At 36.6% G+C, this 23,278-nt stretch overlaps 2 protein-coding genes across 5 annotated transcripts; both read left to right on the top strand.

Moving 5' to 3' along the window:
• Window positions 1-11,929: 11,929 nt before the first annotated feature.
• Window positions 11,930-15,141, top strand: LOC112288340 (uncharacterized). Of its 4 annotated transcripts, none has more exons than XR_016505410.1 (8): window positions 11,930-12,169; window positions 12,491-12,622; window positions 12,800-12,930; window positions 13,217-13,367; window positions 13,661-13,792; window positions 14,345-14,389; window positions 14,544-14,713; window positions 14,837-15,141. XR_016505410.1 is itself a non-coding variant. In XM_024532450.3 (8 exons), exons 1-8 carry the CDS (start codon window positions 11,933-11,935, stop codon window positions 14,897-14,899), a joined length of 969 nt encoding a protein of 322 aa, XP_024388218.2. In that variant the 5' UTR covers window positions 11,930-11,932; the 3' UTR covers window positions 14,900-15,141. The 4 variants fall into 4 exon arrangements, 2 of the variants coding, with proteins under 2 accessions (XP_024388218.2, XP_024388217.2); XR_016505409.1 differs by having other exon boundaries at window positions 12,482-12,622; XM_024532450.3 differs by having other exon boundaries at window positions 14,636-14,713.
• Window positions 15,142-18,074: 2,933 nt separating this feature from the next.
• LOC149988119 (heat shock cognate 70 kDa protein-like) lies at window positions 18,075-20,943 on the top strand. Its single transcript, XM_090254151.1, has 2 exons — window positions 18,075-18,529; window positions 18,958-20,943. Exons 1-2 carry the CDS (start codon window positions 18,316-18,318, stop codon window positions 20,688-20,690), a joined length of 1,947 nt encoding a protein of 648 aa, XP_090110277.1. The 5' UTR covers window positions 18,075-18,315; the 3' UTR covers window positions 20,691-20,943.
• The last annotated feature ends 2,335 nt before the right edge of the window (window positions 20,944-23,278 follow it).

The raw sequence follows: 23,278 nt of genomic DNA, 5'->3' as shown, positions 1-23,278 counted from the left end.
CTCGAGATCTAACAAGAAGTTCAAGAAGAACTGGCAAGAACTAGATTAATCAGATGAATATAAGAACAACACCAGAGAGGTGAGCTAGAACTCCAAGAGATGTGTTGTCGAGACTGAAGAACTCTTCAGCCTCGATTCCAATATATATTCCTATTTAGGAAGCTTTTCAAGCAACTTCTACTAACTAAGAAGCTTCTAGAAGGTTCCAAAGACTTGCTTCTAGAAGATTCTAGAAACTTATCTCTAGAAGGTTCTAAGGACTATGTCCCTAACATCACCTCCTCCTTTAGCTTTGAGGTCTCTGAGAAGCAATGTTGTTGTTAATCAGTACCAACGCAAGAAAATGAAGATCTGTCGCATGACGTCTGCTATGAACTCCAACTGTTGTTCACGAGGCAAGTGGTTCATAGGCCCTTGAAATCAACGGTAGTGGCCCACTCCTTCAACTTCTGACCAAGCATGAACTTCCATGTCCTCATTGTGAAATTGTCCTACAAACACGCCTTCTGGCTAACCATCGTAAGCAGGCTCCAACTCAAATACAATCACCAGTGATCGGTTACTCGGTATCCTCCGTCGTCATCGTAGTGTAGGCGGTTTTTCATCTCGGGATTGCCTTCGTGAGCTAGTCGGTTGAGATAATTTGACTAACATAGTATCTATCTCTTGGCTATCCATATCAGAAAACCAAACTATGGCTACTGAAATAATTCTATTTTCTCTTGGAGAAAATAAGTACATCAACTACAAATTTTGGTGGTGCTCTCCCCTTTTCTTATATTCTTGGGTGAGCAAGCTTCAGAAGGAAGCTATCGTCAAACCGGCTTAGGTTTATGAGGATATTGTTGATGAAACTCCTGTACCTTTTGCGACGCATTGGCGAGATTTTTAGTTGGCTCCCACCTTCGCTTATTAATGTCGTAGCCACACCAATGAACAAGATACTCTAACTTGTCCCACCTCCGCCGTGAATCCAACACGTTTTCAACCTCATATTTCTTGTGGTTCTCGATCTCAATACTAGGTGGCAGACATTGCACTCTTCTAGGAAAAGACGACTCTCGATAAGACTCCAACAGAGAAACATGAAAGACTGGATGTACCTTCATAGAAGCCGATAATTCCAGACGGTATGCCATTGGATTGATTTGCTTCTGGATGATAAATGGTCCCAATCTTCGATAGTCCAACTAATCACATGGTCGCTTGGTCTTGATATTCCGTCGAAGAAGCCATGCTTTATCTCCAATTTTGAAAGTAGGTGCTTGATTTCGAAATCTATCTGTAGATGTTTTGTAGGATTCTTGAGCAGATTGTAATTGAAGCTTCAACGTATTTTGAAGATCTGATAGTTGTTTCGCAAATCCTTCAGCTGCTAGATTGTTATTTGTTGATGGGCTCAATAAATCAAGCTTTGGATGATACCCATAGTTAGAAAAGAATGGCGTATATTGAGTCGACGCATGGAGGGTGTTGTTATATGCAAACTCGGCTAGCGACAGATATGTGGTCCAATTGTCTTGCTGATAATTGATGCTGCATCGTAAGTATTGTTCCAAGACTTGGTTCACCTATTCCGTTTGGCCGTCAATTTGAGGATGAAAAACCGAAGAAAGCTTGATATCCACCTTCAGTATCTCAAAGAGAGATCTCCAAAACTTTGATACGAACTGGGTTCCTCGATCTGATATGATATCATTTCGTAGTCCATGATATCAATACACATTATCAAGAAAGTACCTTGTTGTGACTTTAAGGAACGATGTCCTCTTGCAAGGGACAAAGTGTGCCATCTTTGTAAGCCAATCTACCACGACAAAGATGCTATCAAATGAGTTCGATACTAGCAGGTCCGTGATGAAGTCCATAGAAATAGAAGACAATGGTCGACGTGGAATCGGCAATGGCTGTAGAAGTTTATCAAGATAATGTCGAGGATTCTTGGATCTTGAACAAAAGTCACAGAAGAGGACAAAATCTTTCACATCCTTCTACATTTGGGGCCACCAAAAATCTCGAGAAATAAGCTCCAAGGTCTTGTTGAATCCAAAATGTCCCGCAGCTAGAAAATCATGGCAAGATTGAAGAACTCGAAGTCGTGCTAGTCCTTTTGGGATATATAACCGCTCCTCAAAGTATAAAAGATCTCCCTCTAATTTGAACTTGTCGTCATTGGCACGCTACTTAATATCAATGGCTACTGAATCTTCAATGGTCACAGAATGTACCTGATTCAGAAAGTCAGCATCAATTGGCACAATAATAGCGTAAAGCTGAAATTGCTCTGGCTTCAACAATGTCATACATTGTTGATCAAATGCTGCTTCTCCAGTCTTTGGTACAAGATACAATCTCCTCGATAAGGCATCAGATAGTCTTTGCTACTTTCCAGGTCGATAAGTGATAACAAAATCGAATCTAGATAGCAACATACTCTACCGAGCTTGACGTCGATTTAGAACTCGAGCCAACATGAAATAGTCCAAATTCTTGTGATCTGTATATACGGTCACTGGGTATGCACCTCCTTCAAGAAAGTGACGCCATTCTTGGAAAGAATCCACTATAGCAAGAAGTTCCTTATTGTGGATCTCATAATTGATTTCAGCAACAGAGAACTTTCGCGAATAGAATGCAACCAGATGGAGCTTCTTGTCTTCTCCCATTCGTGAAAGTATAGCTCCCAAAGCAAAATCCGAAGCATCAGTTTTTAAATAAAAGGCCTTTGTAAAGTCTGGATGTACCAAGATTGGAGCCGTAGTAAATGCGGTCTTCAGGTCTTGAAATACCTTCTCCGCTAGAGGTCCCCATTCCAGCTTATCCTTGCATGTCAACCGAATGAGAGGAGCAGCAACTTGAGAGTAATTCTTGATGAAGATCCGATAGAAGTTGGCAAAACCAAGAAAGCATTGTACGTCTCTAACCGTCTTCGGAACCTCCCACGACACGATTGCTTCCACCTTCTTGGGGTCCATCTTTAAGCCTTCCGTAGTCGCAATGAATCCTAGAAATTCCATCTCCATTTGGTAAAATAAACACTTTTCTAACTTGGCATATAATCCTCGCTCGCATAGTTTCTCCAAGATCAAATGAACGTGCTTTTCATGCTCTTCCTCATTTTTAGAGAATATCAAAATATCATCCAAATAGATGACAACAAAATCGTCAAGGTACTCTCGGAAAATGTCATTCATCATATGTTGAAAGACCGCTGGAGCATTAGTAAGATCAAAGGGCATGATATTATACTCAAAATGGCCATACCTTGTACAGAATGCTGTCTTCTACTCATTTCCTTCCTTCATTCGTACGAGGTTGTAAGCTCTCCTTAGATCAATTTTTGTAAAGATCCTTGCACGTCCAAGTTGTTCTAAGAGACCAGAAATCAAGGATAACGGATAACGATTCTTCTTTGTTACCTTCTTGAGGCCTCGATAGTCCCCGCATATCCGCAACGAGCCATCTTTCTTCTTCACAAATAAGATGGGTGCTCCAGCTGACGATTTTGAATGACGGATGAAGTTCTTGGCTAGATTCTTGTCGATGTACTTCCGCAACTTTGCCAACTCCATCTACAATAGATTGTAGATTGGGCCAAAAGGCGGTTGTGCTCCTTCCTGCAAGTCTATGGCACAATCATATGGTCGGTGTTCCGGTAGCATGTCGGCATTCTTCTTTTGAAACACGTCTTTAAAATCCTTATATTGCTCTGGTATACTTGCTGTCGAGATCTTCTCTTCGGTAGTTGGAGTCGCATAAATGACAAATGGTGTGCCTTCCTTGGATGATCTTATAAATGCTCTTGCTCTAATGAATAAAGATTTATCTATTCGGGGTTTTCTACTAGGCTTGCTCTTGGATGGTTTTGTAGGAAAGGTCATCTTCTGCAACCTCCAATCTATGGATGGGTTATGCTTTTCCAACTAGGAAAGTCCAAGAATAATAGGATTTGATGGGGTTCTAATAATATTGAAAATAATATGACTACTATGGCCCTTAGACGTCACTTCTATAGGTTCTGATTCATGGGTGACACTACCTGACAATAAAGGTCACTCATCTATGACCTCAACGTAAATAGGTTTGGATTTTTGTACAAAAGGGATCTTATGACGCTTCGCAAATTCTTCATCTAAGAAACAAGTAAATGCTCCTGAATCTAATAATGCTAAGGTTCTCAGTTTCTGAGGGCTAATAAGTAAAGGGATTGTAAAGCAAAGGGTAGGTTAAGCGGAAAGAAACGAACCTGGTTGTTGTTGCGATATTTCACTGTCCAACTGCATAGTTCCTATTGTGGCTGAGCATCCTCGTTTTCCTCAACAAATGCGTCCCTAGTCTTGACAATACGTCAATTTTGCTTCTTGAGGCAGTTTCCAACTTTGTGGCCTTCTTCACCGCAATACAAGCATAGACCTTCCTCCGTACGCTGCTTTTTTTCTTCTTGGGTAAGGGATTTGACACGTACCACATCAATTTGCATGTCTTCTACCTCTGAATGTGAATTCACGCTACTTGCCAACATAGTTGGGGCGTGGCGAACCGTATGTTGTCTTGAACATTGGTCTTGGCGGCGTTGGAATAAGCGATTATCACACTTCATAGCTAAGCTAATAGCTTCGTTGAGCGTTTGCGGATCAGGAAGAGTTAATAGCAAATCCTTCACATCATCCCTTAAACCCCAATAGAATTGACTCAGCAACGCTTCTTCGTCCCAATTGATGTCGCATGCTAATTGCCTGAAGTCCGATGCATAGACTGATGTAGAGCGCATTCCTTGTTGTAGTAACCGGATCTTTGTTGTAGCCCATCGAACCTTGTCGTGTTCACCAAATGCTTCCGCAAACGCCTTCAAAAAGGTTTCAAAGTTTTTTACTATAGACAATCGTTTCTCAAACAAAGGAGCAAACCATGATAGAGCTTGCTCTATAAGTAAGGTTCCAACAAGCCCAACACGTGACTCCTCCATTGGATAGCATTCGGGCTGTAAAACTATTATCAATGTGATTTGGTTAACGAATCCTCGAAAGTTGGAACACGTACCATCGAACTTGTCTGGAAGGCTAACTCGGAGCTCTTTATGTTGTAGAATCAGCGGTGCTTGTCGAACCTGAGGCAAAGTTGCTTCTCCAAGTGGAAAAGTTTGCGGCTCGTGCAACCTAAATTGTGCCATCCTAGATGCTCCATCATTATGAAGCCTTGCCACGACTCTTTCAATCTTTGTAGTTCTTTGCGATAACTTAGCGAGGGCATTCATGATAGCATCCAACTTGGACTCCGAACTTTTCGTCATACTAATGTCTTGGCCTCCAGCCATTCTACGAGAAGGACAAAAATGACTCTACAAGAAGACAATATTGGTTTAGAGGAGGGTACTCCGCAACCTCTAAAATGTCTTAAGAGCTTCAAGAAAAGGAGTAATCCACTCTCTCCAAGAAGAATAAGACTCCAATATTATAACAAAAGAAATATCAGTTTAGAGGAGGGTAATCCGCAACCTCTAAAATGCTAGTACACTTCCAAGTAGAGGGGTAATCTGCACTCTAACGAGGAAGAAACTAACTCTGATATCTGAGGTGAGTGAAGTCTCGACAAACTGTCATGGACAGAGAAATATAGACTCGAGATCTAACAAGAAGTTGAAGAAGAACTGGCAAGAACTAGATTAATCAGATGAATATAAGAACAACACCAGAGAGGTGAGCTAGAGCTCCAAGAGATGTGTTGTTGAGACTGAAGAACTCTTCACCATTGATTCCAATATATATTCTTATTTAGGAAGCTTCTCAAGCAACTTCTACCAACTAGAAAGCTTCTAGAAGGTTCCAGAGACTTGCTTCTAGAAGGTTCTAAAAACTTATTTCTAGAAGATTCTAGAAACTTATCTCTAGAAGGTTCTAAGGACTATGTCTCTAACATCTTCTACGAACTAAGAAGCTTTTAGAAGGTTTCAGAGACTTGCTTCTAGAAGGTTCTAGAAACTTGTCTATAAAAGGTTCTAAGGACTATGTCTCTAATACCTACATAGAATGGTTGTTGTTCCTTTCGATAGACATCCATATTGATCTTTTGTTGTTCTTAAACTTCTTTTAACTGCTCTTTTATTGTTGCATGTAGCTCTGAGAAATGATTTACCAAATCTTCCACCATAAGATTATCAACTTCTGAAAAGTCAAAAGTATCAAGTCGTGGATGATAACCATAATTAACAAAGAAAGATGTTTGTTTTGTAGAAGAATGTATTGTGTTATTATAAGCAAACTTTGTCAATAGCAAAAGAATTATCTAATCATCGTGTTTGTTGTTGATGATACATCTTAAATACTGTTCTAAAACTTGATTAACATGCTTCATTTGTCCATCACTTTGACAATGGAGTGCCAAAGATAATTTTATATCCACTTTAAGAATCTTGAAAAGAGTCCGCCAAAATTTTGATACAAATTCAGTTCCCATATCTGATATGATATCTTTGGATAATCCATGATAGTAATAGATATTGTTAAAAAAGAGTTTAGCTGTTTCTTCATATGTGATAAATTTTGTACATGGTATAAATGTGCCAGCTTGGTATAACAATCTAATATCACGAATATAGAGCCATAAGAATATGAAATTGAAAGATCTATATTGAAATCCATAGAAACAAAAGACCATGGTTTTTTTGGAATGGATAATAGTTGAAGAAGTCCGTAAGGTTGATGATGGAGAGTTTTTGATCTTAAACAAATTTTGCATGACTAAACAAAGTCTTTCACATCTTTCTACATTTGTAGCCACTAAAAATCTTTGGATATAAGCTCCAAAGTCTTATTATATAAAAAATATCATGCTGTTGGAAAGTCGTGACATGCTTGAAGAACATGTAATCATGCTTCTCCTTTTGGAACATATGATTGACCTTCGAAATACAATAGGTTGTTTTTGAATTTAAACTTAGAAGTATCTTAGAACTTAAAAGAAGGATTCTTGATATGATAAATAAGAAGATCAAAAGATATACTTGCTTGGATTTATTGTATAAGGTTAGAATCAATAGTCGATATTGATTTCATTACTCAAAGATGAAAATGCTCTAGTTTTAAGAGAATCATTCTTTGTTGATCAAAAGATGCATTTTCTTCTTTTGGTGTAAGATAAGAATGACTAGAAAGAACATCTGACAAACCTTGTTGTTTTTCAGGTCAATATGTGATCTTGAAATCAAATCTTGATAAAGACATGCTCCAATGGATTTGGTGACGATTCAAAATATGTGCTGACATGAAGTACTTGAGATTCATATGGTCCATATACATGATGAGTGGATTGGAAGCACCTTCTAGATAATGACGCCATTCTTGAAATGAATCCATGATTGTAAGAGGATCTTTGTTGTGGATTTCATAGTTAATCTTGACTGCTGAAATTTTTTTGAAATAAAAAGCTACTAGATGAAGTTTATTATGTATTTCCATTTATGATAATATGGCACCCAAAGAAAATTCTGATGCATTTGTTTTCATAAAAAATACCTTAAAAAAGTTGATGCGATACAAGATTGGTGCAAAAATAAAAGTTGACTTCAAAGCTTCAAAAGATGCTTCAGCTTCTCTATTCCACTCAAGTCTGTCTTTGCAAGTCAAACATGTAAGTGGGCCTATGATTCAAGAAATATTTTTGATGAAGATCCGATAATAGTTGGCAAAGCCCAAAAAGCATTGGACATCTCTTACTGTTTTTGAAATCTTCCAATTCATAATAGTTTGAACTTTCTTAGGATCTATCACAAGTCAATTATTTGAAATGATGTATCCTAAGAAGTCAACTTGAGTAGTGTAGAATACATACTTTCCTATCTTGGCATAGAGTCTCGTATTTGTTAAGTTTGATTTCACTCTTAGTTATTTCTTAAGTTTGATTTCACTCTTAGTTATACTTTTAGAAAAATCAAGAATATGAGAAATCTAATCTTTATAAAGATTATACTTTTTTAACCATGATTAATCTAAAATGATTGAATTAGATGAAAATCTAATTATATTAAAGATTATGTAACTACTATGATCATTTATTGTTATATCTATGGAAAGTATTTTATAAGTAACATCTCCAAAAGACAACGGACGACCATCTATGACTTCTACATGAACAGATTTAGTTTTTTGTACTAACAATATTTTATGACTTTTAACAAATTTTACATCTAAGAAAGAAGCTGAGGCTCTTGAATCTATCAAGGCGGAGGCTTTATAATTATTAGGTCTTAAATGCACATCTATTATAAAGCAAGGACAGGGTTTTGAGGAGAAGATAGAACCTTCATTAGAAATTATACAAAATTCCATGTGCACGGTCCCTATTGTACTTATACAAATTTATTTTCTGACACATTGACTTCTTTAACAATTGTGCTTCTTATTTTGTGGTGTATTTAGATTCTCCACAATATAAGGACAATCCTTTTTGATAGTGACGAGTCTTTTTTTAATTAGTAAGAGATTTAATACGTACTGCATCAATTTACATATCCTCTACTTTTGAATGTATATATTGAAGAGATGTTGGTGTTGCCATCAAATTGTAATAACGTTAAGGCCCACTTGTACGACTTTGAGATCAAAATTCAAAAAGTCAATTGTTGCACTTCACAACAAAGTCAATTGCTTGACTCAATGTTTGAGGATCATGTAAGTTGAGCATCAATTTCTTTACTTCATATTATAATCTATAGAAAAATTGGCTAATAAGTGCGACATCATGCCACTTGATATCAGTTACAAGTTGTCAAAATTGTGAAACATATAATGTTATAGATCGATTGCCTTGTTGCAAAATATGGATCTTGTTAGTTGTAACACAAGTTGCATCATGTTCACTATACATGAATTAAAATTTTGCCAAAAATACCTCTAAATTATCTATTATTAGATCTTATCATTCAAAAAAAGATGAAAACCACAATAGTGCTAAACTTAAAAGAAGTGTACCAATGAATCTAACTTGTGATCTTGGAGTTGCATAGCTTTGAGATTGAAGTTCAATCACAAGTTGTACTTAATTGTTAAATCTTCAAAATTTGGATCTTGTACCATCAAACTTCTTTAAGAGGGTAATTCTTGGTTCTCTAACACTTGAAAGATGTTCCATTGTAGGTGGAGGGATATGATTTGGTGCAAATATTGAAGTAGCTCTAATCATCTCTATATCCTCATTTCTTGCCATTCTTATTGATCCTTATGGTAGTAAGCTAAGTTGATGCATCGCAAGCATCAACTCCTTCAATTACTCTTACATTTGTGCCATTGCGTTCTTCATTTCAACAAGCTTTGCCATAATAACATTGAGGAAAATATCTAATACTACTCAAGATAAGTAGAAAAAAGGACTTAAGGACAAAGAAAATACTAAGAACAATATCAGTTTAAAAGAGGATAATTTGCAACTTCTAATAGGCTTATATCTTATCATGAGAAAGGTGTAATCCACTCCAAATCAAGACAAGACAAAACTCTAATATTGTAAGTGTAGTCTTATCAATCTATTAAGGACATAAACTAAAAAATGATGCATAAACCAATGAAATCTATATCAAAGAAAAAATGAGAAAATAGAAAAAGGAAGTATGTATATTAAAAAAAAACTGGAATGGCTTATTGGCAAAAGACAAGAATACTTGAGACTCTTGAAACTGGGCTAGAAGCAAGAAAGGAATTGACAAGAGTGAAGAGGGCTTCATTCTTGTTTCTATATATACTATCTAATTAAAGGCTACATAGCGACATTCTATAGGACCTCTAATATATGTTGACTTTGTAGGATACATGTTTTGACTTACAAGGCAAGTTTTTCTATGTATGGGCCACATAGTTAGCTTGATTTTCAAGCTAACAACATGTGTGACACATAGCCAACTTGTTGACCACATTTTTAATCTAAAAAATCAATTATAGACACCTATAAAATCAAAGCAACATCTATGAAGCTTCTTAGAAGCTTTTATAGAAGATATTATAGAATTAACTTATTTTTACTTACTTCTACTTACTTCTACCTATTTATATAAGTAATTATTACCTTACATGTATATGTCCATGACAATAGCATATCAAAGCTTAATCAACATTACTTAAATGACTAATAGATCCTTAAAATCTTTTTTTTTTGTTATAATTATCTTATATTATAATAATAATATTGACATTGACAACTAGTCTTACAAAATATTGGCAATTGAAAGCACAATACTTTGAACATACTTGACCATAAGTTGATTTATCAACTTGTTTATTAAAAATGAATCTAAGTCATTGAAAAAAAGATGGACATCAATAAGCTTGGTCAAGTATGCACTCTACTAAATTTACAAATCTATATTTACAGTTAATTGTGTCAACATAATGATGTTGTATAAGCCAAAGACTAAGCAAAATTCATACAATATTACAATAAGTGTCTCAAGTTGCACTTTTTCTTGGCAAAGAAGTATTGTAAGACCTTACATTTGTGTAGCTACCTTACATTTATGTAGCTACCTTATATAGCTCCTAGAAAAATATATTGATGCCAAACAAACACTATTCACTAACCAACATCTGACTTATAAGTTGAAATTTTTCTGTCCAAGTATGTGACAAATTCAATATGAAACTCCTTAAAAAATTGTCAATTTTTTCATCAACATCCAATGCATATCTATGAACTTATGACACATCAACTTTATCCAACTAATAAGATTAGATTGATGTTGAAGATATAATATAAGCATTGTAAGTATGATTATAAGATTGTTATGATATAACATAAGATAATTTGTCTATATGACAAGGCTAAATTGGTTGAGTCTAAATTCAATGCAAATAATGAGATAAATTATAGCCTCTTAAAAGATAGTAATCATAGCACTTAAATAGCCTATCATGATATGCTTGCCATTAATACTCATTAATGGCAATTTTATCTTCTTCAATGGCTTGATTACATTAAGTGCTTTTACAATCCTGGTAAGGATGATATTTGTTGTATTGCAATCAAAGTACAAAAGTGCCAACATATGAAAGTTGTATATATTATTTTTAATACTGAAATACAAACAAACATCAAGATATGACATGCCTTACTTTGTATCAAGATTGAGCACCAATAAAAAGAACTAGCATTATTAAGTAATATAAAGAACTTATAAAAATTTAGGATATAGATAATATGCATGTATGCAACTTATTTGCCTTCATGATAGCTCTTGAAGTAGTTCATCTTTAAAGTGTCTTATATGATGCCTACACTACATAATACAATCAAACCTTGACAAAGGATATTTGATATAAATTATTTTATTCTAAAAGTTAAATTTTTTGTGTTTCTTAAAAAATTACAAGGCTAATAGTTAAGTTGTTAATAATTAGGTTTTTATACTTATTCTAATATTAGGTGTAATTTAATAATAATTAGATTTTATATTTAATATAATTAAAATAAATAAATAATACAAATGAGTTTTCTAAGAATTGCAAATAAAATATTTTAATTTAGTATGAATAGAAATAGAAGAAGTCTTTTCACCAACTTATAACAATCAAAGATATAAAGGCCCTCTTGTCATTGCAAGTGAGACTACAATACACTTTTATACATAGTAGAAAACTTGCATCCAATAATCATAATGGAGATAGACGTATTTTTAATCACCAATATTATGGCTGAGCTTGAAACACAAATTAGTGTTTTGGATCCCATATAATTGGTGTTAGTTTTCCAATGTTATGAGCAAAGAGTGTACCAAACCTTGCTAAAAAGAGCTGATTTCTCAGTAGACGTTATTTGCTCCTGAGGTGATTTGTTCGCTCAAATAGTTGGACCGAAAGTCGGATTGTTGGTTCTTCTAAACCAGAAGTTTAGCTGTATGTGGAGATATACACGTTGCAGTAAACTATTGTGGTGTAAACTACGATTTCTTATGCGATGTTACATGTCTAACATTTCGCATTGTAATAGAGATTTGGGCCTTTTGTGGTGGCAGGGTGAATCTCCGGTCCCTGAAGCTCGTGTTGACTACGAAGCTTTTAGACAGCTCTACAGAGATGGTGCATTAGATAATCGCAAAATACAGCTTGATATACCTGATGGAAGATCACGGCTTCCTTTGGAGATAGGCGGTGCTAGTGGGTTTGGTGTGAACGAGTTGGTTTTCCGGGTACAGGCCTATTATACATACTTAGTAATAAAATGCTTTTGTAATCTCATGTGTGGTTATTTAAAAGAGGTGGTACCGTAATTATCATACAGAGTATTAGATTGGAGTTGAAATGCCTTCTTGATTCTGATGTTCTCATATTGTTGTGGTACATGAATTCAGTCTTCTTAGTGCTCACTTAATTGTTTTTCAGGTATGTCATGTCCAGATGATGAGATGAAAGAGATGGTCTTTGATTTATATAGACTTCGATGTTGTATCCAAGTTTTAAGTAAGTGTATCATGTTCTGATTGGTTGGACCTGGGAACTAGTTGCCTCAGATGGAGAAATTTCTCAAGTCGCAGAGGATGGAAAGAATGGAAATCACTATAGCGGATGCAAAACCTATCCTGCGAGAAATTGAAATGGAGAAACGTCTAAACTTAGATCAGATCACCAAAGATGCAATAATGGTAATTAAAGTCTTCATCCCGCACTTTGTCTTGATTTCTTCCTCTTTATGTCGTGTATTTAGCAAATTCGTTCTCCTTGACAATCACAAGTTTGGCTGTAGTATGTAGTTTGACAGAGAGAAAGAATTTGATGTTGTTGGCATCTGACATGGGACATGGGTTGCTGACGTGGAGCAGCTAGCAGAATCAGATGGTATTGTATTTATTGATGAGATTGACAAAATCGTTACCAATCATGAGACTAGATATGGGGCAGACGCAAGCTCTGAAGGGGTTCAGCGTGACTTACTGCCAATTATAGAGGGCAGGTAAAAATTCCAGCAGGTTTATTCGGATTGCAAATTTTATGCTTTCATTACAGAGTATCCTTGCCAGTTGCATGCCAATCAGACAAATCAACAGGTGTTCTCTAATACTCTTTTGAACCTATACCAAGTGCAGCGTTAACATGTGCACATGGGATACCATGAAATGTACACCCTTAATAGTCTGAACAAAATACTACCACGGGTTAATAACGACAGAACACGTATCCTTTAGCTGTGCTTCGAGATCGTTTAGCATACACTTGATAGTTTGGTTTTGCATGTGCAGTGTGGTCAGTACAAAGTATGGCAACGTGAACACAGATCATATTCTCTTCATTTGTAGCGGTGCATTTCACTCATGTAAACCAAGCGATATGCTTGCCGAGTTGCAAGGGCGATTACCTATTCGAGTGGAGCTGAAAGGGTTGGGAAGAGAGGTACTTGCATTTTCGCATCTTACTTTTATGCTACAATTTGTCTAGATTTGAACAGAAATTTTTATGTATCCTGGATAGATGTCTCACTCTAGTTTTAATAGAGATGACTCACTTGCAATAGGTTTCACTTCTGGGATTAGATAATTCTCTACGTCTTCGTAGCTGTTGGGATGAACACCCTGCTCTGTCGTCCGAAGAGCGTTGTAACACCTCATTGCAGCAACTTATTCAATGCTGATTACTTGATTCCGTGCTTTATAGTGGATCATTAATATTACTGTTTTGTTGTGCAGGATTTATATCGGATATTGACAGAGCCCGAAACTAATATAATTCGACAGCAGCAACTATTGATGAAGACAGAGGACATTCATCTGGTATTTACAGACGACGCAATTGAAGAACTTGCCAAAGTGGCTGCTGAGGTAAGACTCCTTGTTGATTTTAACAGACTAAATGTGTGTTTCCTTTACAATTTTAGGTTGCAACGAGGAGGGTTTGCAGTTCCATCTGATGTCCAATAATTTTCGTAGAGTAAATTGACAGCTACATTGTTTGTGGGTTCTCTGTCGTCCCTTAATGTACTATTGAAGACTGTTTAGTATACGTATTGCCAGTGAGTTCAGATTATTGTGCAAAGCTAACAATCATAGAATAGCACGTCACTGTCGATCAGTCTTGGCTATGATTAGTGACTAATGACTTTTCCTGACACATAAAATATTCATTTTATTCCCAGTGCTTCTTAGAAGTAGAGTCATCTGAAAGAGTGTCAAATGATCACAATTGGTTTGAGTACTTGATCTCTTTTCTCTCTATCATATGTCGAAGGCTCATACATATTATTTACCTTTGGGCTCAAATAGCAGTTCAATAGAGTTAATTGTCAGTGTTCGAGCCAGTCGATAGGTTGTAGTAATAGCTGGGATGCTTTCATTTTGACATTATCGCAAACATTGATATCTTTATTATTACAGGTTAATCGGTCAGTGGACAATATTGGTGCAAGAAGGCTTCATACGGTTTGTTTCACCACCATCATCTTACATTGTCTGAACTTGAGCATCTTTACTTATGGATTGGTTTTAATTATCCAATTTTCACTTAAGTGTGTAGATTTGTGTTTCTTTTGTGCACGTGTGAGATTCCTTAAAATCCTTTACCCTGACCTTACAGGCCTGAATCTCGTGCTTCTGGACTCAGTCTTGTTGCACACTCTTGTGTGAATTCCAACAAGATCTTATTATTCCCCATGCCGCAATTTTCAGGTTGTTGAGCGGGTTGTGGAGGACATAAGCTTTCATGCTCCTGAGAGATCTGGAGAAACATATACGATTGATAAGGAGGTTCATATCTTGCCCCCTCTTATACAGTGGACATACTAACGGTACTGTCTCCTTTTATTTTCTTTTACTAAGAGTCGTCTTTTTCCGGAAAGATAATGCTCGGTTTTTCATGGCTATATGCAGAGTGTGCAGCGGGCAGTTGGAGATTTTCTGAAAAAAGCTGACCTTTCAAGATTTGTGCTCTGAGTCCCAAAATGAAAGCATCCCGGCTGGAGTGCATATTGCAAGCAGTGGCTAGAAATAAGATCAGGAAGCCTTGTTGTTCATTGAGGCATTAATCGGGCAGACCTTCCAGATGCTGTGGTCGTCGAGAATCACTTGCGTCCGTTGTATTGATTCCTTGGTCTATGCTGATTTATCTTAATTTGTTCATAATTTCTGCATTGGAAACTTTGTGATTAAATTGAGATGTAAAATATTTCAGTTTCTACGTGTTGCTCAGCAGTTCACACCGGACCACTGTCAAGGTTATATCTATATTATCCAAATTACAGAATTTGGTTTGTATTTCCTTGTAAATGAAGTAATTAAGGATTTTTTTTCTAAATTAAAATAAAATAATTAAAGTGATCAATTGCATATTGAGATATAAATCATGTAATGTTTAAAGTTATGTTTAAAAAATATTCTTCAGTTTTTATATATATATATATATATATTCTAAATAATTATTAACTTACAGGAATTATATAATTAAACTTTGAGGTAGGCATTTAAACTAGTTTGTTTGCAAACATATGTGGAATAATAGAAGCTATTTTTTACTACAAAAGGTATCAATGCACAACTCAAATTTGCTAGGAAATATTAACATTCAACTTATAATGATTGAATATTTGCAATTTTTATTCACAAGACAAAGATTAATAGGTTTTAATTGGATAGAAAATCTTGATATTGACTTACTATTGAATAAATTGATATATTGCCATACTAAGATTGTAAAACAATAAAGCATGGTGGTAGTTCAATTATAAATTGGAATTGCATGATTTCTTTTGGACTTGATTTCATTCACAAAATAGAAGAAAATATGGACTTATATTGTAATAATAATATTAAAGAGGATTGTTTATATCATACCATATAAAAATATAATCTAGATTGTTGATTTTTGATTTCCTACTAAGTCAATTCTCAAAGTTATTAAGCTAGAATTATGCAAGAGTATCTCATATTGTTGTCAAGGATAAGAAATCAAAGATGATATGTAAATAAGTGAGATATGTATAAAAGAGAGAAGAAAAAATTAAATAAGTAAGTATGTATATTTAAGAAGAAATTGGAATGGCTATTGCCAAAAGATAGGAAGAACTAGAGACCTTTGAAACTAAACTAGAAGCAAGAAAGGAATTGACAAAAATGAAGAAGGCTTCTCTCTTGCCTTGATATATACTATCCACGTAAGAGCTATGTGGCGATGTTCTATAGTACCTCCAATACATATCAAAATTGTAAGACTTGTGTCATAACTCACAAAACAAGTTTCCTATGTGTATTCACATAGTTAAATAGTACTACAAGCTACCAATACATGTAACATGTGGCTGACTTGTTGGCCAAGTTTATAACCTTTCAATCACCTATAGACATGTCTAAAGATCAAACCACATCTATGAAGCTTCAATAAAGCTTATGTATAAAATATTATCAAATTAAATTACTTTAATCCACTTCTACCTAATTATATTATCCACATAACTATTGGAATAAATATGTATGTCTATGATAAATGTATGTGTTTTTAAGTTCTTATCTAATCATTATAATTATTAAATCTAAATCTATATTTGACAATTATACTTGCTTTCAAAATAACAATTGAAAGAGAGCTCCTATAAGAATAATATTATTAAAAAAATATGTAATTTAATTATTCTATGCAATCATTGTTGAAAAGTACAAGAAGCTTTCTAAACCACAATCAATTGTATTGTAGCAATTTTATGAACTAAAAGACAAAATTTTGAGGTTTAGTTTGTTGTTATGTACAAACTTTGGTTTTTACATTAATGTTTCTTCAATGGCTCTATATTTTTTTTAAATTAGTCTCTATTTTTTAAACATATTCCATAGTTATGAAAGATTATAAGTAATGTTATTTCTACCTTTGGATGTTATCTCATGATTTCAAAATATAATAAAGTGATTTTGATAATTTAAGCTTTATACTTTGTTTAATAAGTTACAAGACTATTCTATTAATTAGAAAATAATCATTTTTATAAATTTCTTTTCAAATTTTAATTATTATAAGATAAGCATTTAAATAATAAGATATTATTCTAAAATTTTCTTAAGTCTAAAAACAACAATACTAAAGTTTTGTAACTTACTTTAATAATATTATATTTTAAAGATCATTTCTATAAGGAATAATAAGATATTAAATGAAATTATAAGATTAGAAAAAACAAATGAGGTAAAAAAAAATTCTATTAGAAACTTGAATTCAAATTTAATACAACCATAATTGTATATATTAGCTATTATAAAGTCAAAGTTAGAAATGCTACAATGTAAATTTGATTGAAATTAAATTATAAGCATTTCTTATTTTAATAACATATATTACAAAAGTTAAATAAAAATAAATAACCATGTTTAATAAATATATGCATATCATTTAAATAAATTGGAAAAATCAAGATAAAGTAGAAATATATTAGCACATGTAGGCCCTTTGACAATCATAAAAATGCACACATGTTAAAATTTTAACTAAAAAGAAAACAAAATCTACTTGAAACTATCTTGATTTGAGACATGGTTTAAAAAACAATTTGCAAAGTCTCGAGACAAAAAAATAAAGAAAGAAAGAAAGAAATTTGATAGTCTCCTCTACTTACCAAATATGGATAGTCTTGATCTTGTGGAGTTAGATAGTCTCAAATTGTGTTAAAAGAAAAGAAAAGAAATAAAAGTAAAGAAAAGGGAAATAAAGAAGGTGGAAGGAGGGGGGGGGAGGGAGGATCGTGGCGGTTGGTGCAAGGATGCGAAGAAAGAGCCACGGAGAGATACGATGCGACGATGATGAGTTGCAAAGCGGGGGATAACTAACTTAGATATTTGTGGGAAGTGGAGGGAGTGTTGGAAGACCCACCACCAGCCAAGCCAAGCAATCAAGCAAGCAAGCAAGTGCGGCGTCCCCGGGCGAAGAAGAAGAAGAAGAAGAAGCAGAAGCAGCAGCGAAGGGGGCAGCAGGAGGCGTACACGAGTAATTCAAACATGAATATACCGTAACCGACGAAACCGATTCCTCGTCGGTGGACACCCCGCGTCGTTAGGTTTAGGTTTGGAAGTTGGAGGAGAAGAAGGAGAAAGTGGAGGACGAGCATCAGGACGGACGAGCTGGCTGGCTTCGGAGAGGTTCTCCAAGCTTCCCCGACCTTCTGCCACCTTCCCAGCTCCCGTTACTTAGGCCCCCCCCTCGCTCACCTCCCTTCCATCTCATGCCATCTTATCTCATCTTCTGAGCCCTACCCTGACCCCGTTGAGACTCGGCAGAGCCGGCAGGTTTACGGAGATCGGCATTGCAGTGTGTATTTGGTTGAGTGGAGTGCAGCATTCAGATTCAGAGGGTGTTTTGAGGCTGAGCAGGGATGGCCGGCAAAGGCGAGGGTACTGCCATTGGCATTGATCTGGGAACCACGTACAGTTGCGTAGGAGTGTGGCAACATGATCGCGTGGAGATCATCGCAAACGACCAGGGGAACCGGACGACGCCAAGTTATGTGGCGTTCACGGACACGGAGCGTCTGATCGGTGACGCCGCCAAGAACCAGGTGGCCATGAACCCGACCAACACTGTGTTCGGTGAGTTTGTTGCGCCTCCTTGTCGCCACAGTTGTATGATTTCCTCGGGCGAGGAGTGAGAAGAGTCCTCGGCGGGTGTAGTGTGAGTCGTTATGGTGGGAATGCGATGGGCGGGAGTCGGGCACCGGGCGGTTGTGTGCTTTCTGGTTATCAGAGTCGGCGCGGGGGATATTCACGTGTTTTCTGAAGTTGGCTCTGAGCAGGCTCTGCACGGGAGGGAACGAGAGCGAATAGTTGTTAGGAGTGTGTCTATAGTTGGGTTCAATTTTCTGTTTCACGTGGATAGTTCGTTGGCGGGTGATTGGTAGTGCAGATCCCTGGTATCAGCGCAGTCGCTGTGAAAGGCGCCTTTTTATGAGTTCTGTGTGTTTGCGAGCTGGAGGCGAGGTTTTCTGATTTGTGGTGTGGGTTTGGTCATGGAAATGTAGATGCGAAGAGGTTGATCGGCAGGCGTTTCAGCGATGCGTCCGTCCAGAGTGACATGAAGTTGTGGCCTTTCAAGATCACCCCGGGACCAGGAGAGAAACCCATGATCAGCGTGCAGTACAAGGGCGAGGAGAAGACGTTTGCCGCCGAGGAGGTGTCGTCCATGGTGCTGATCAAGATGAAGGAGATTGCGGAGGCGTATCTCGGGTTCACGGTGAAAAACGCCGTGGTGACGGTGCCCGCATACTTCAACGATTCGCAGAGGCAGGCGACAAAGGATGCCGGAGTGATTGCCGGGTTGAACGTGTTGCGTATCATCAACGAGCCGACCGCCGCTGCCATCGCGTACGGTCTGGACAAGAAAGCGACGTCGGTGGGCGAGAAGAACGTGCTGATCTTCGACTTGGGAGGTGGGACATTCGACGTGTCTCTGCTGACGATCGAGGAGGGAATCTTCGAGGTGAAGGCCACAGCCGGAGACACCCACTTGGGAGGGGAGGATTTCGACAACAGGATGGTGAACCACTTCGTGCAGGAGTTTAAGCGCAAATACAAGAAGGATATCAGCAGCAACCCGCGTGCTCTGAGGAGACTGAGGACTGCCGCAGAGAGGGCGAAGAGGACCCTTTCTTCGACCGCCCAGACGACGATCGAGATCGACTCCTTGTACGAGGGTGTGGACTTCTACTCGACCATCACCCGTGCGCGGTTCGAGGAGTTGAACATGGACATGTTCAGGAAGTGCATGGAGCCCGTGGAGAAGTGTTTGAGGGACGCGAAGATGGACAAGTCATCAATCGACGACGTTGTGTTGGTGGGCGGATCCACCCGTATCCCGAAGGTACAGCAGCTGTTGCAGGACTTCTTCAACGGCAAGGAGCTGTGCAAGTCGATCAACCCGGACGAGGCTGTGGCCTACGGTGCGGCGGTGCAGGCTGCAATTTTGTCCGGAGTGGGCAACGAGAAGGTCCAGGATCTGCTGTTGTTGGATGTGACTCCTCTGTCTTTGGGTCTGGAGACCGCAGGAGGTGTGATGACAGTGCTAATCGCGAGGAACACGACGATTCCGACGAAGAAGGAGCAGGTGTTTTCGACGTACTCGGATAATCAGCCCGGAGTGTTGATTCAGGTGTACGAGGGCGAGAGGGCTAGGACGAGGGACAACAACTTGCTCGGGAAGTTCGAGCTGTCGGGAATTCCCCCCGCCCCCCGTGGTGTACCCCAGATCACCGTGTGCTTCGACATCGATGCGAACGGTATTTTGAACGTATCTGCGGAAGACAAGACGACGGGACAGAAGAACAAGATCACGATCACGAACGACAAGGGTCGTTTGTCGAAGGATGAAATCGAGAAGATGGTGCAGGAGGCGGAGAAGTACAAGTCGGAGGACGAGGACCACAAGAAGAAGATCGAGTCGAAGAACGGACTGGAGAACTACGCGTACAACATGAGGAACACGATCAAGGACGAGAAGATTGCGTCGAACTTGGACGCGGCGGACAAGAAGAAGATCGAGGACGCAGTGGAGGCCGCGATTCAATGGTTGGACCAGAACCAGTTGGCGGAGAGCGACGAGTTCGACGACAAGATGAAAGAGTTGGAGGGCGTCTGCAACCCGATCATTGCCAGGATGTACCAGGGAGGTGCAGGAGGCGAGGGTGGTGCACCATCTAACGGAGGAAGCGACTCATCTCCGTCCGGCGCAGGACCCAAGATCGAGGAGGTCGACTAAACGGATGACAATCTGTCGGGGTGCGGTGGTTTCGCACACGATCGTAGACGCGAAGATTTTGTGAGACCATTCTTTCTTTGCAGTAGGCGAGGGCGCCTCTGATCGTGGAGAGGTGTATGTAGAGGTCTAGTTGTAAGATTCATTTTTCCTGTGATTAACGGTTCGGAGCTGATTTGGATGCTCGTCGGACCCGGAAGCAAACATTTTGTACTTAATACGGAGGCCGTGAAATGCAATGAGCTTGAGCTACTCAGTCGATTGTGTCGGACTTTGGGGGTGCTTACGCATGTTTCTGATTTAATGCCGCGCTCGCTGTCTCGAACCCATCTGTCGACTGCATTGCCGCATTGACTCTGGTACAGGCGCTCCTAGCTTGGCGATGCCTTGGAATCTATTTCTTGTGATCTTGTAGTTGCACAAGGGTGTATCCAAAAGTAAAATCAGTACTCCCGATTATGTCATCAGTGTGCTCAAGTATGTGATTGTGAATTTAAGCTTGCAATGTGGTGCAATACCGCCTGGAATTAGAGAGCATAGCTTTATCGAAGTTGAACTGCAGTCATGACGATGACGCACTCATGACAGCACCCGATTGGTACATAATACGCTGTGTGCACGCAGTGTGGAGAAAGTGGTTATTGTGCCCACTGGTTGTATAGATCATCGTGCACACGATTTGAATGTGTGCCAATTGTTTAAGTGAAGCATCAAATGGACTGATATAATCTCTTTTTAGTGGGCATTAGTCAGCTTAGAAATGACATAATAATTATTTATTAAGTTGAAATTAAGGTGCTTAGAATGCATAAATGATGCTATTGTTGCAAACCTAAAGTGCTATTTTTAAAAGATTATTATATACAAATTTAGTGGTGGCCTTTATTCCAATGTTTAATATTTTGTGTGTGTGTGTGTGTGTATGTGTGTGTTTTATTCTTTTATGCTGGCATTGTCAACGTCTAACCTTGTCATAAGCTTTTGAAGAATCAATTTGTATAAAAAAGTTGTTTTGTCAAAAACTATTATTGTTTATTTTAGGGGAGGAAAACCAAAGAAGTTCAACTTCCTTTAATAGAGGGAAGATCTTGAAAAGTTTGCAAACTAGCTATTGATAGAAAATCTTAGCTATAATTGTTTATATCTAAAAACTTCTTTAAAAGAGGTCACTTGACAAATTGTAGTACAATCTTCTTATTGGTCAAAATTTGGATCTAATGCCTTTCAATCATACAAGCCAAACTTTGATCTTGGTGTTATGTAGAATCTAAAAGGATTTTTGTATTCTAATTCCTTCAAAATTTTGACCTTGATTGCACTAAATTATCTTATAGAAGAGTTTATTTGAGTATTTTTTAGAAACAGTAGCTAGGCTTGACAAAGTACTAAAATATGGTTCTATTAATATGGTCACTTGAGCCTTGATTTTGCATAGGTATGGATTTAGGCATTATATGAGAATAAAAAATTAAAATTGATAATTTGATTATTAATTATAAAATTTTGATATATATATATATATATATATATATATAATTTAAATATATATATTTATAGAATATTTAAAATATATACATGATATCAATTTTATATGGATATTGACTAATGAATTTAGTATTACTTGGTATTGGTTATGTTTAGGATATAATTTATATCTAATATGAAGAAGTATATTGCATTGATAATAATTAAGTATAATAGCTTTGAAATTATGTGTTATATTTTTGTCAAAAATTTAGGTGAAAATCTCACTATAATTGAGATTCTAAAGTGTGCTACTTTTATTGATTCAAATAATATCATAATTGTCATATATACACTCTATTTTAGTATTGTGTAATATACACTTTTTTTGATCTTTGTATATAATTCTATATTTCTATAATTAATATTGATTTTATTGCTTGAAGAGAATTTTTTATTATTGATCTATTATTAAAAGCATCTTTCATAGAAACAGATGCATCAAACTTTGCTATAGATATTATTTTGTCACAAAAAGAAGTAAATGACAAGCTATTAGGTCGAGCTATTAGGTCGAGCTATTAGGTCGAGCTATTTTTTGTGACAAAATAATATCTATAGCAAAGTTTGATGCATCTGTTTCTATGAAAGATGCTTTTAATAATAGATCAATAATAAAAAATTCTCTTCAAGCAATAAAATCAATATTAATTATAGAAATATAGAATTATATACAAAGATCAAAAAAAGTGTATATTACACAATACTAAAATAGAGTGTATATATGACAATTATGATATTATTTGAATCAATAAAAGTAGCACACTTTAGAATCTCAATTATAGTGAGATTTTCACCTAAATTTTTGACAAAAATATAACACATAATTTCAAAGCTATTATACTTAATTATTATCAATGCAATATACTTCTTCATATTAGATATAAATTATATCCTAAACATAACCAATACCAAGTAATACTAAATTCATTAGTCAATATCCATATAAAATTGATATCATGTATATATTTTAAATATTCTATAAATATATATATTTAAATTATATATATATATATATATATATATATATCAAAATTTTATAATTAATAATCAAATTATCAATTTTA

The sequence above is a fragment of the Physcomitrium patens genome, chromosome 11, assembly GCF_059467195.1.
Source record: "Physcomitrium patens ecotype Gransden chromosome 11, ASM5946719v1, whole genome shotgun sequence".
Classification (NCBI taxonomy): Eukaryota; Viridiplantae; Streptophyta; class Bryopsida; order Funariales; family Funariaceae; genus Physcomitrium; species Physcomitrium patens.
The sequence above is the reverse complement of the archived record's forward strand: the minus strand, read 5'-3'. Positions and strand labels throughout refer to the sequence as shown.

Coding starts and splice junctions, on each gene's coding strand:
- LOC112288340 (XM_024532449.3), top strand. CDS start 11,933: ATGCGATGTTACATGTCTAACATTTCGCATTGTAATAGAGATTTGGGC. Junction 12,931..13,216: donor CTGCCAATTATAGAGGGCAG/GTAAAAATTCCA, acceptor TTGCATGTGCAG/TGTGGTCAGTACAAAGTATG. Junction 14,390..14,635: donor GTGCAAGAAGGCTTCATACG/GTTTGTTTCACC, acceptor CGCAATTTTCAG/GTTGTTGAGCGGGTTGTGGA.
- LOC149988119 (XM_090254151.1), top strand. CDS start 18,316: ATGGCCGGCAAAGGCGAGGGTACTGCCATTGGCATTGATCTGGGAACC. Junction 18,530..18,957: donor CCCGACCAACACTGTGTTCG/GTGAGTTTGTTG, acceptor ATGGAAATGTAG/ATGCGAAGAGGTTGATCGGC.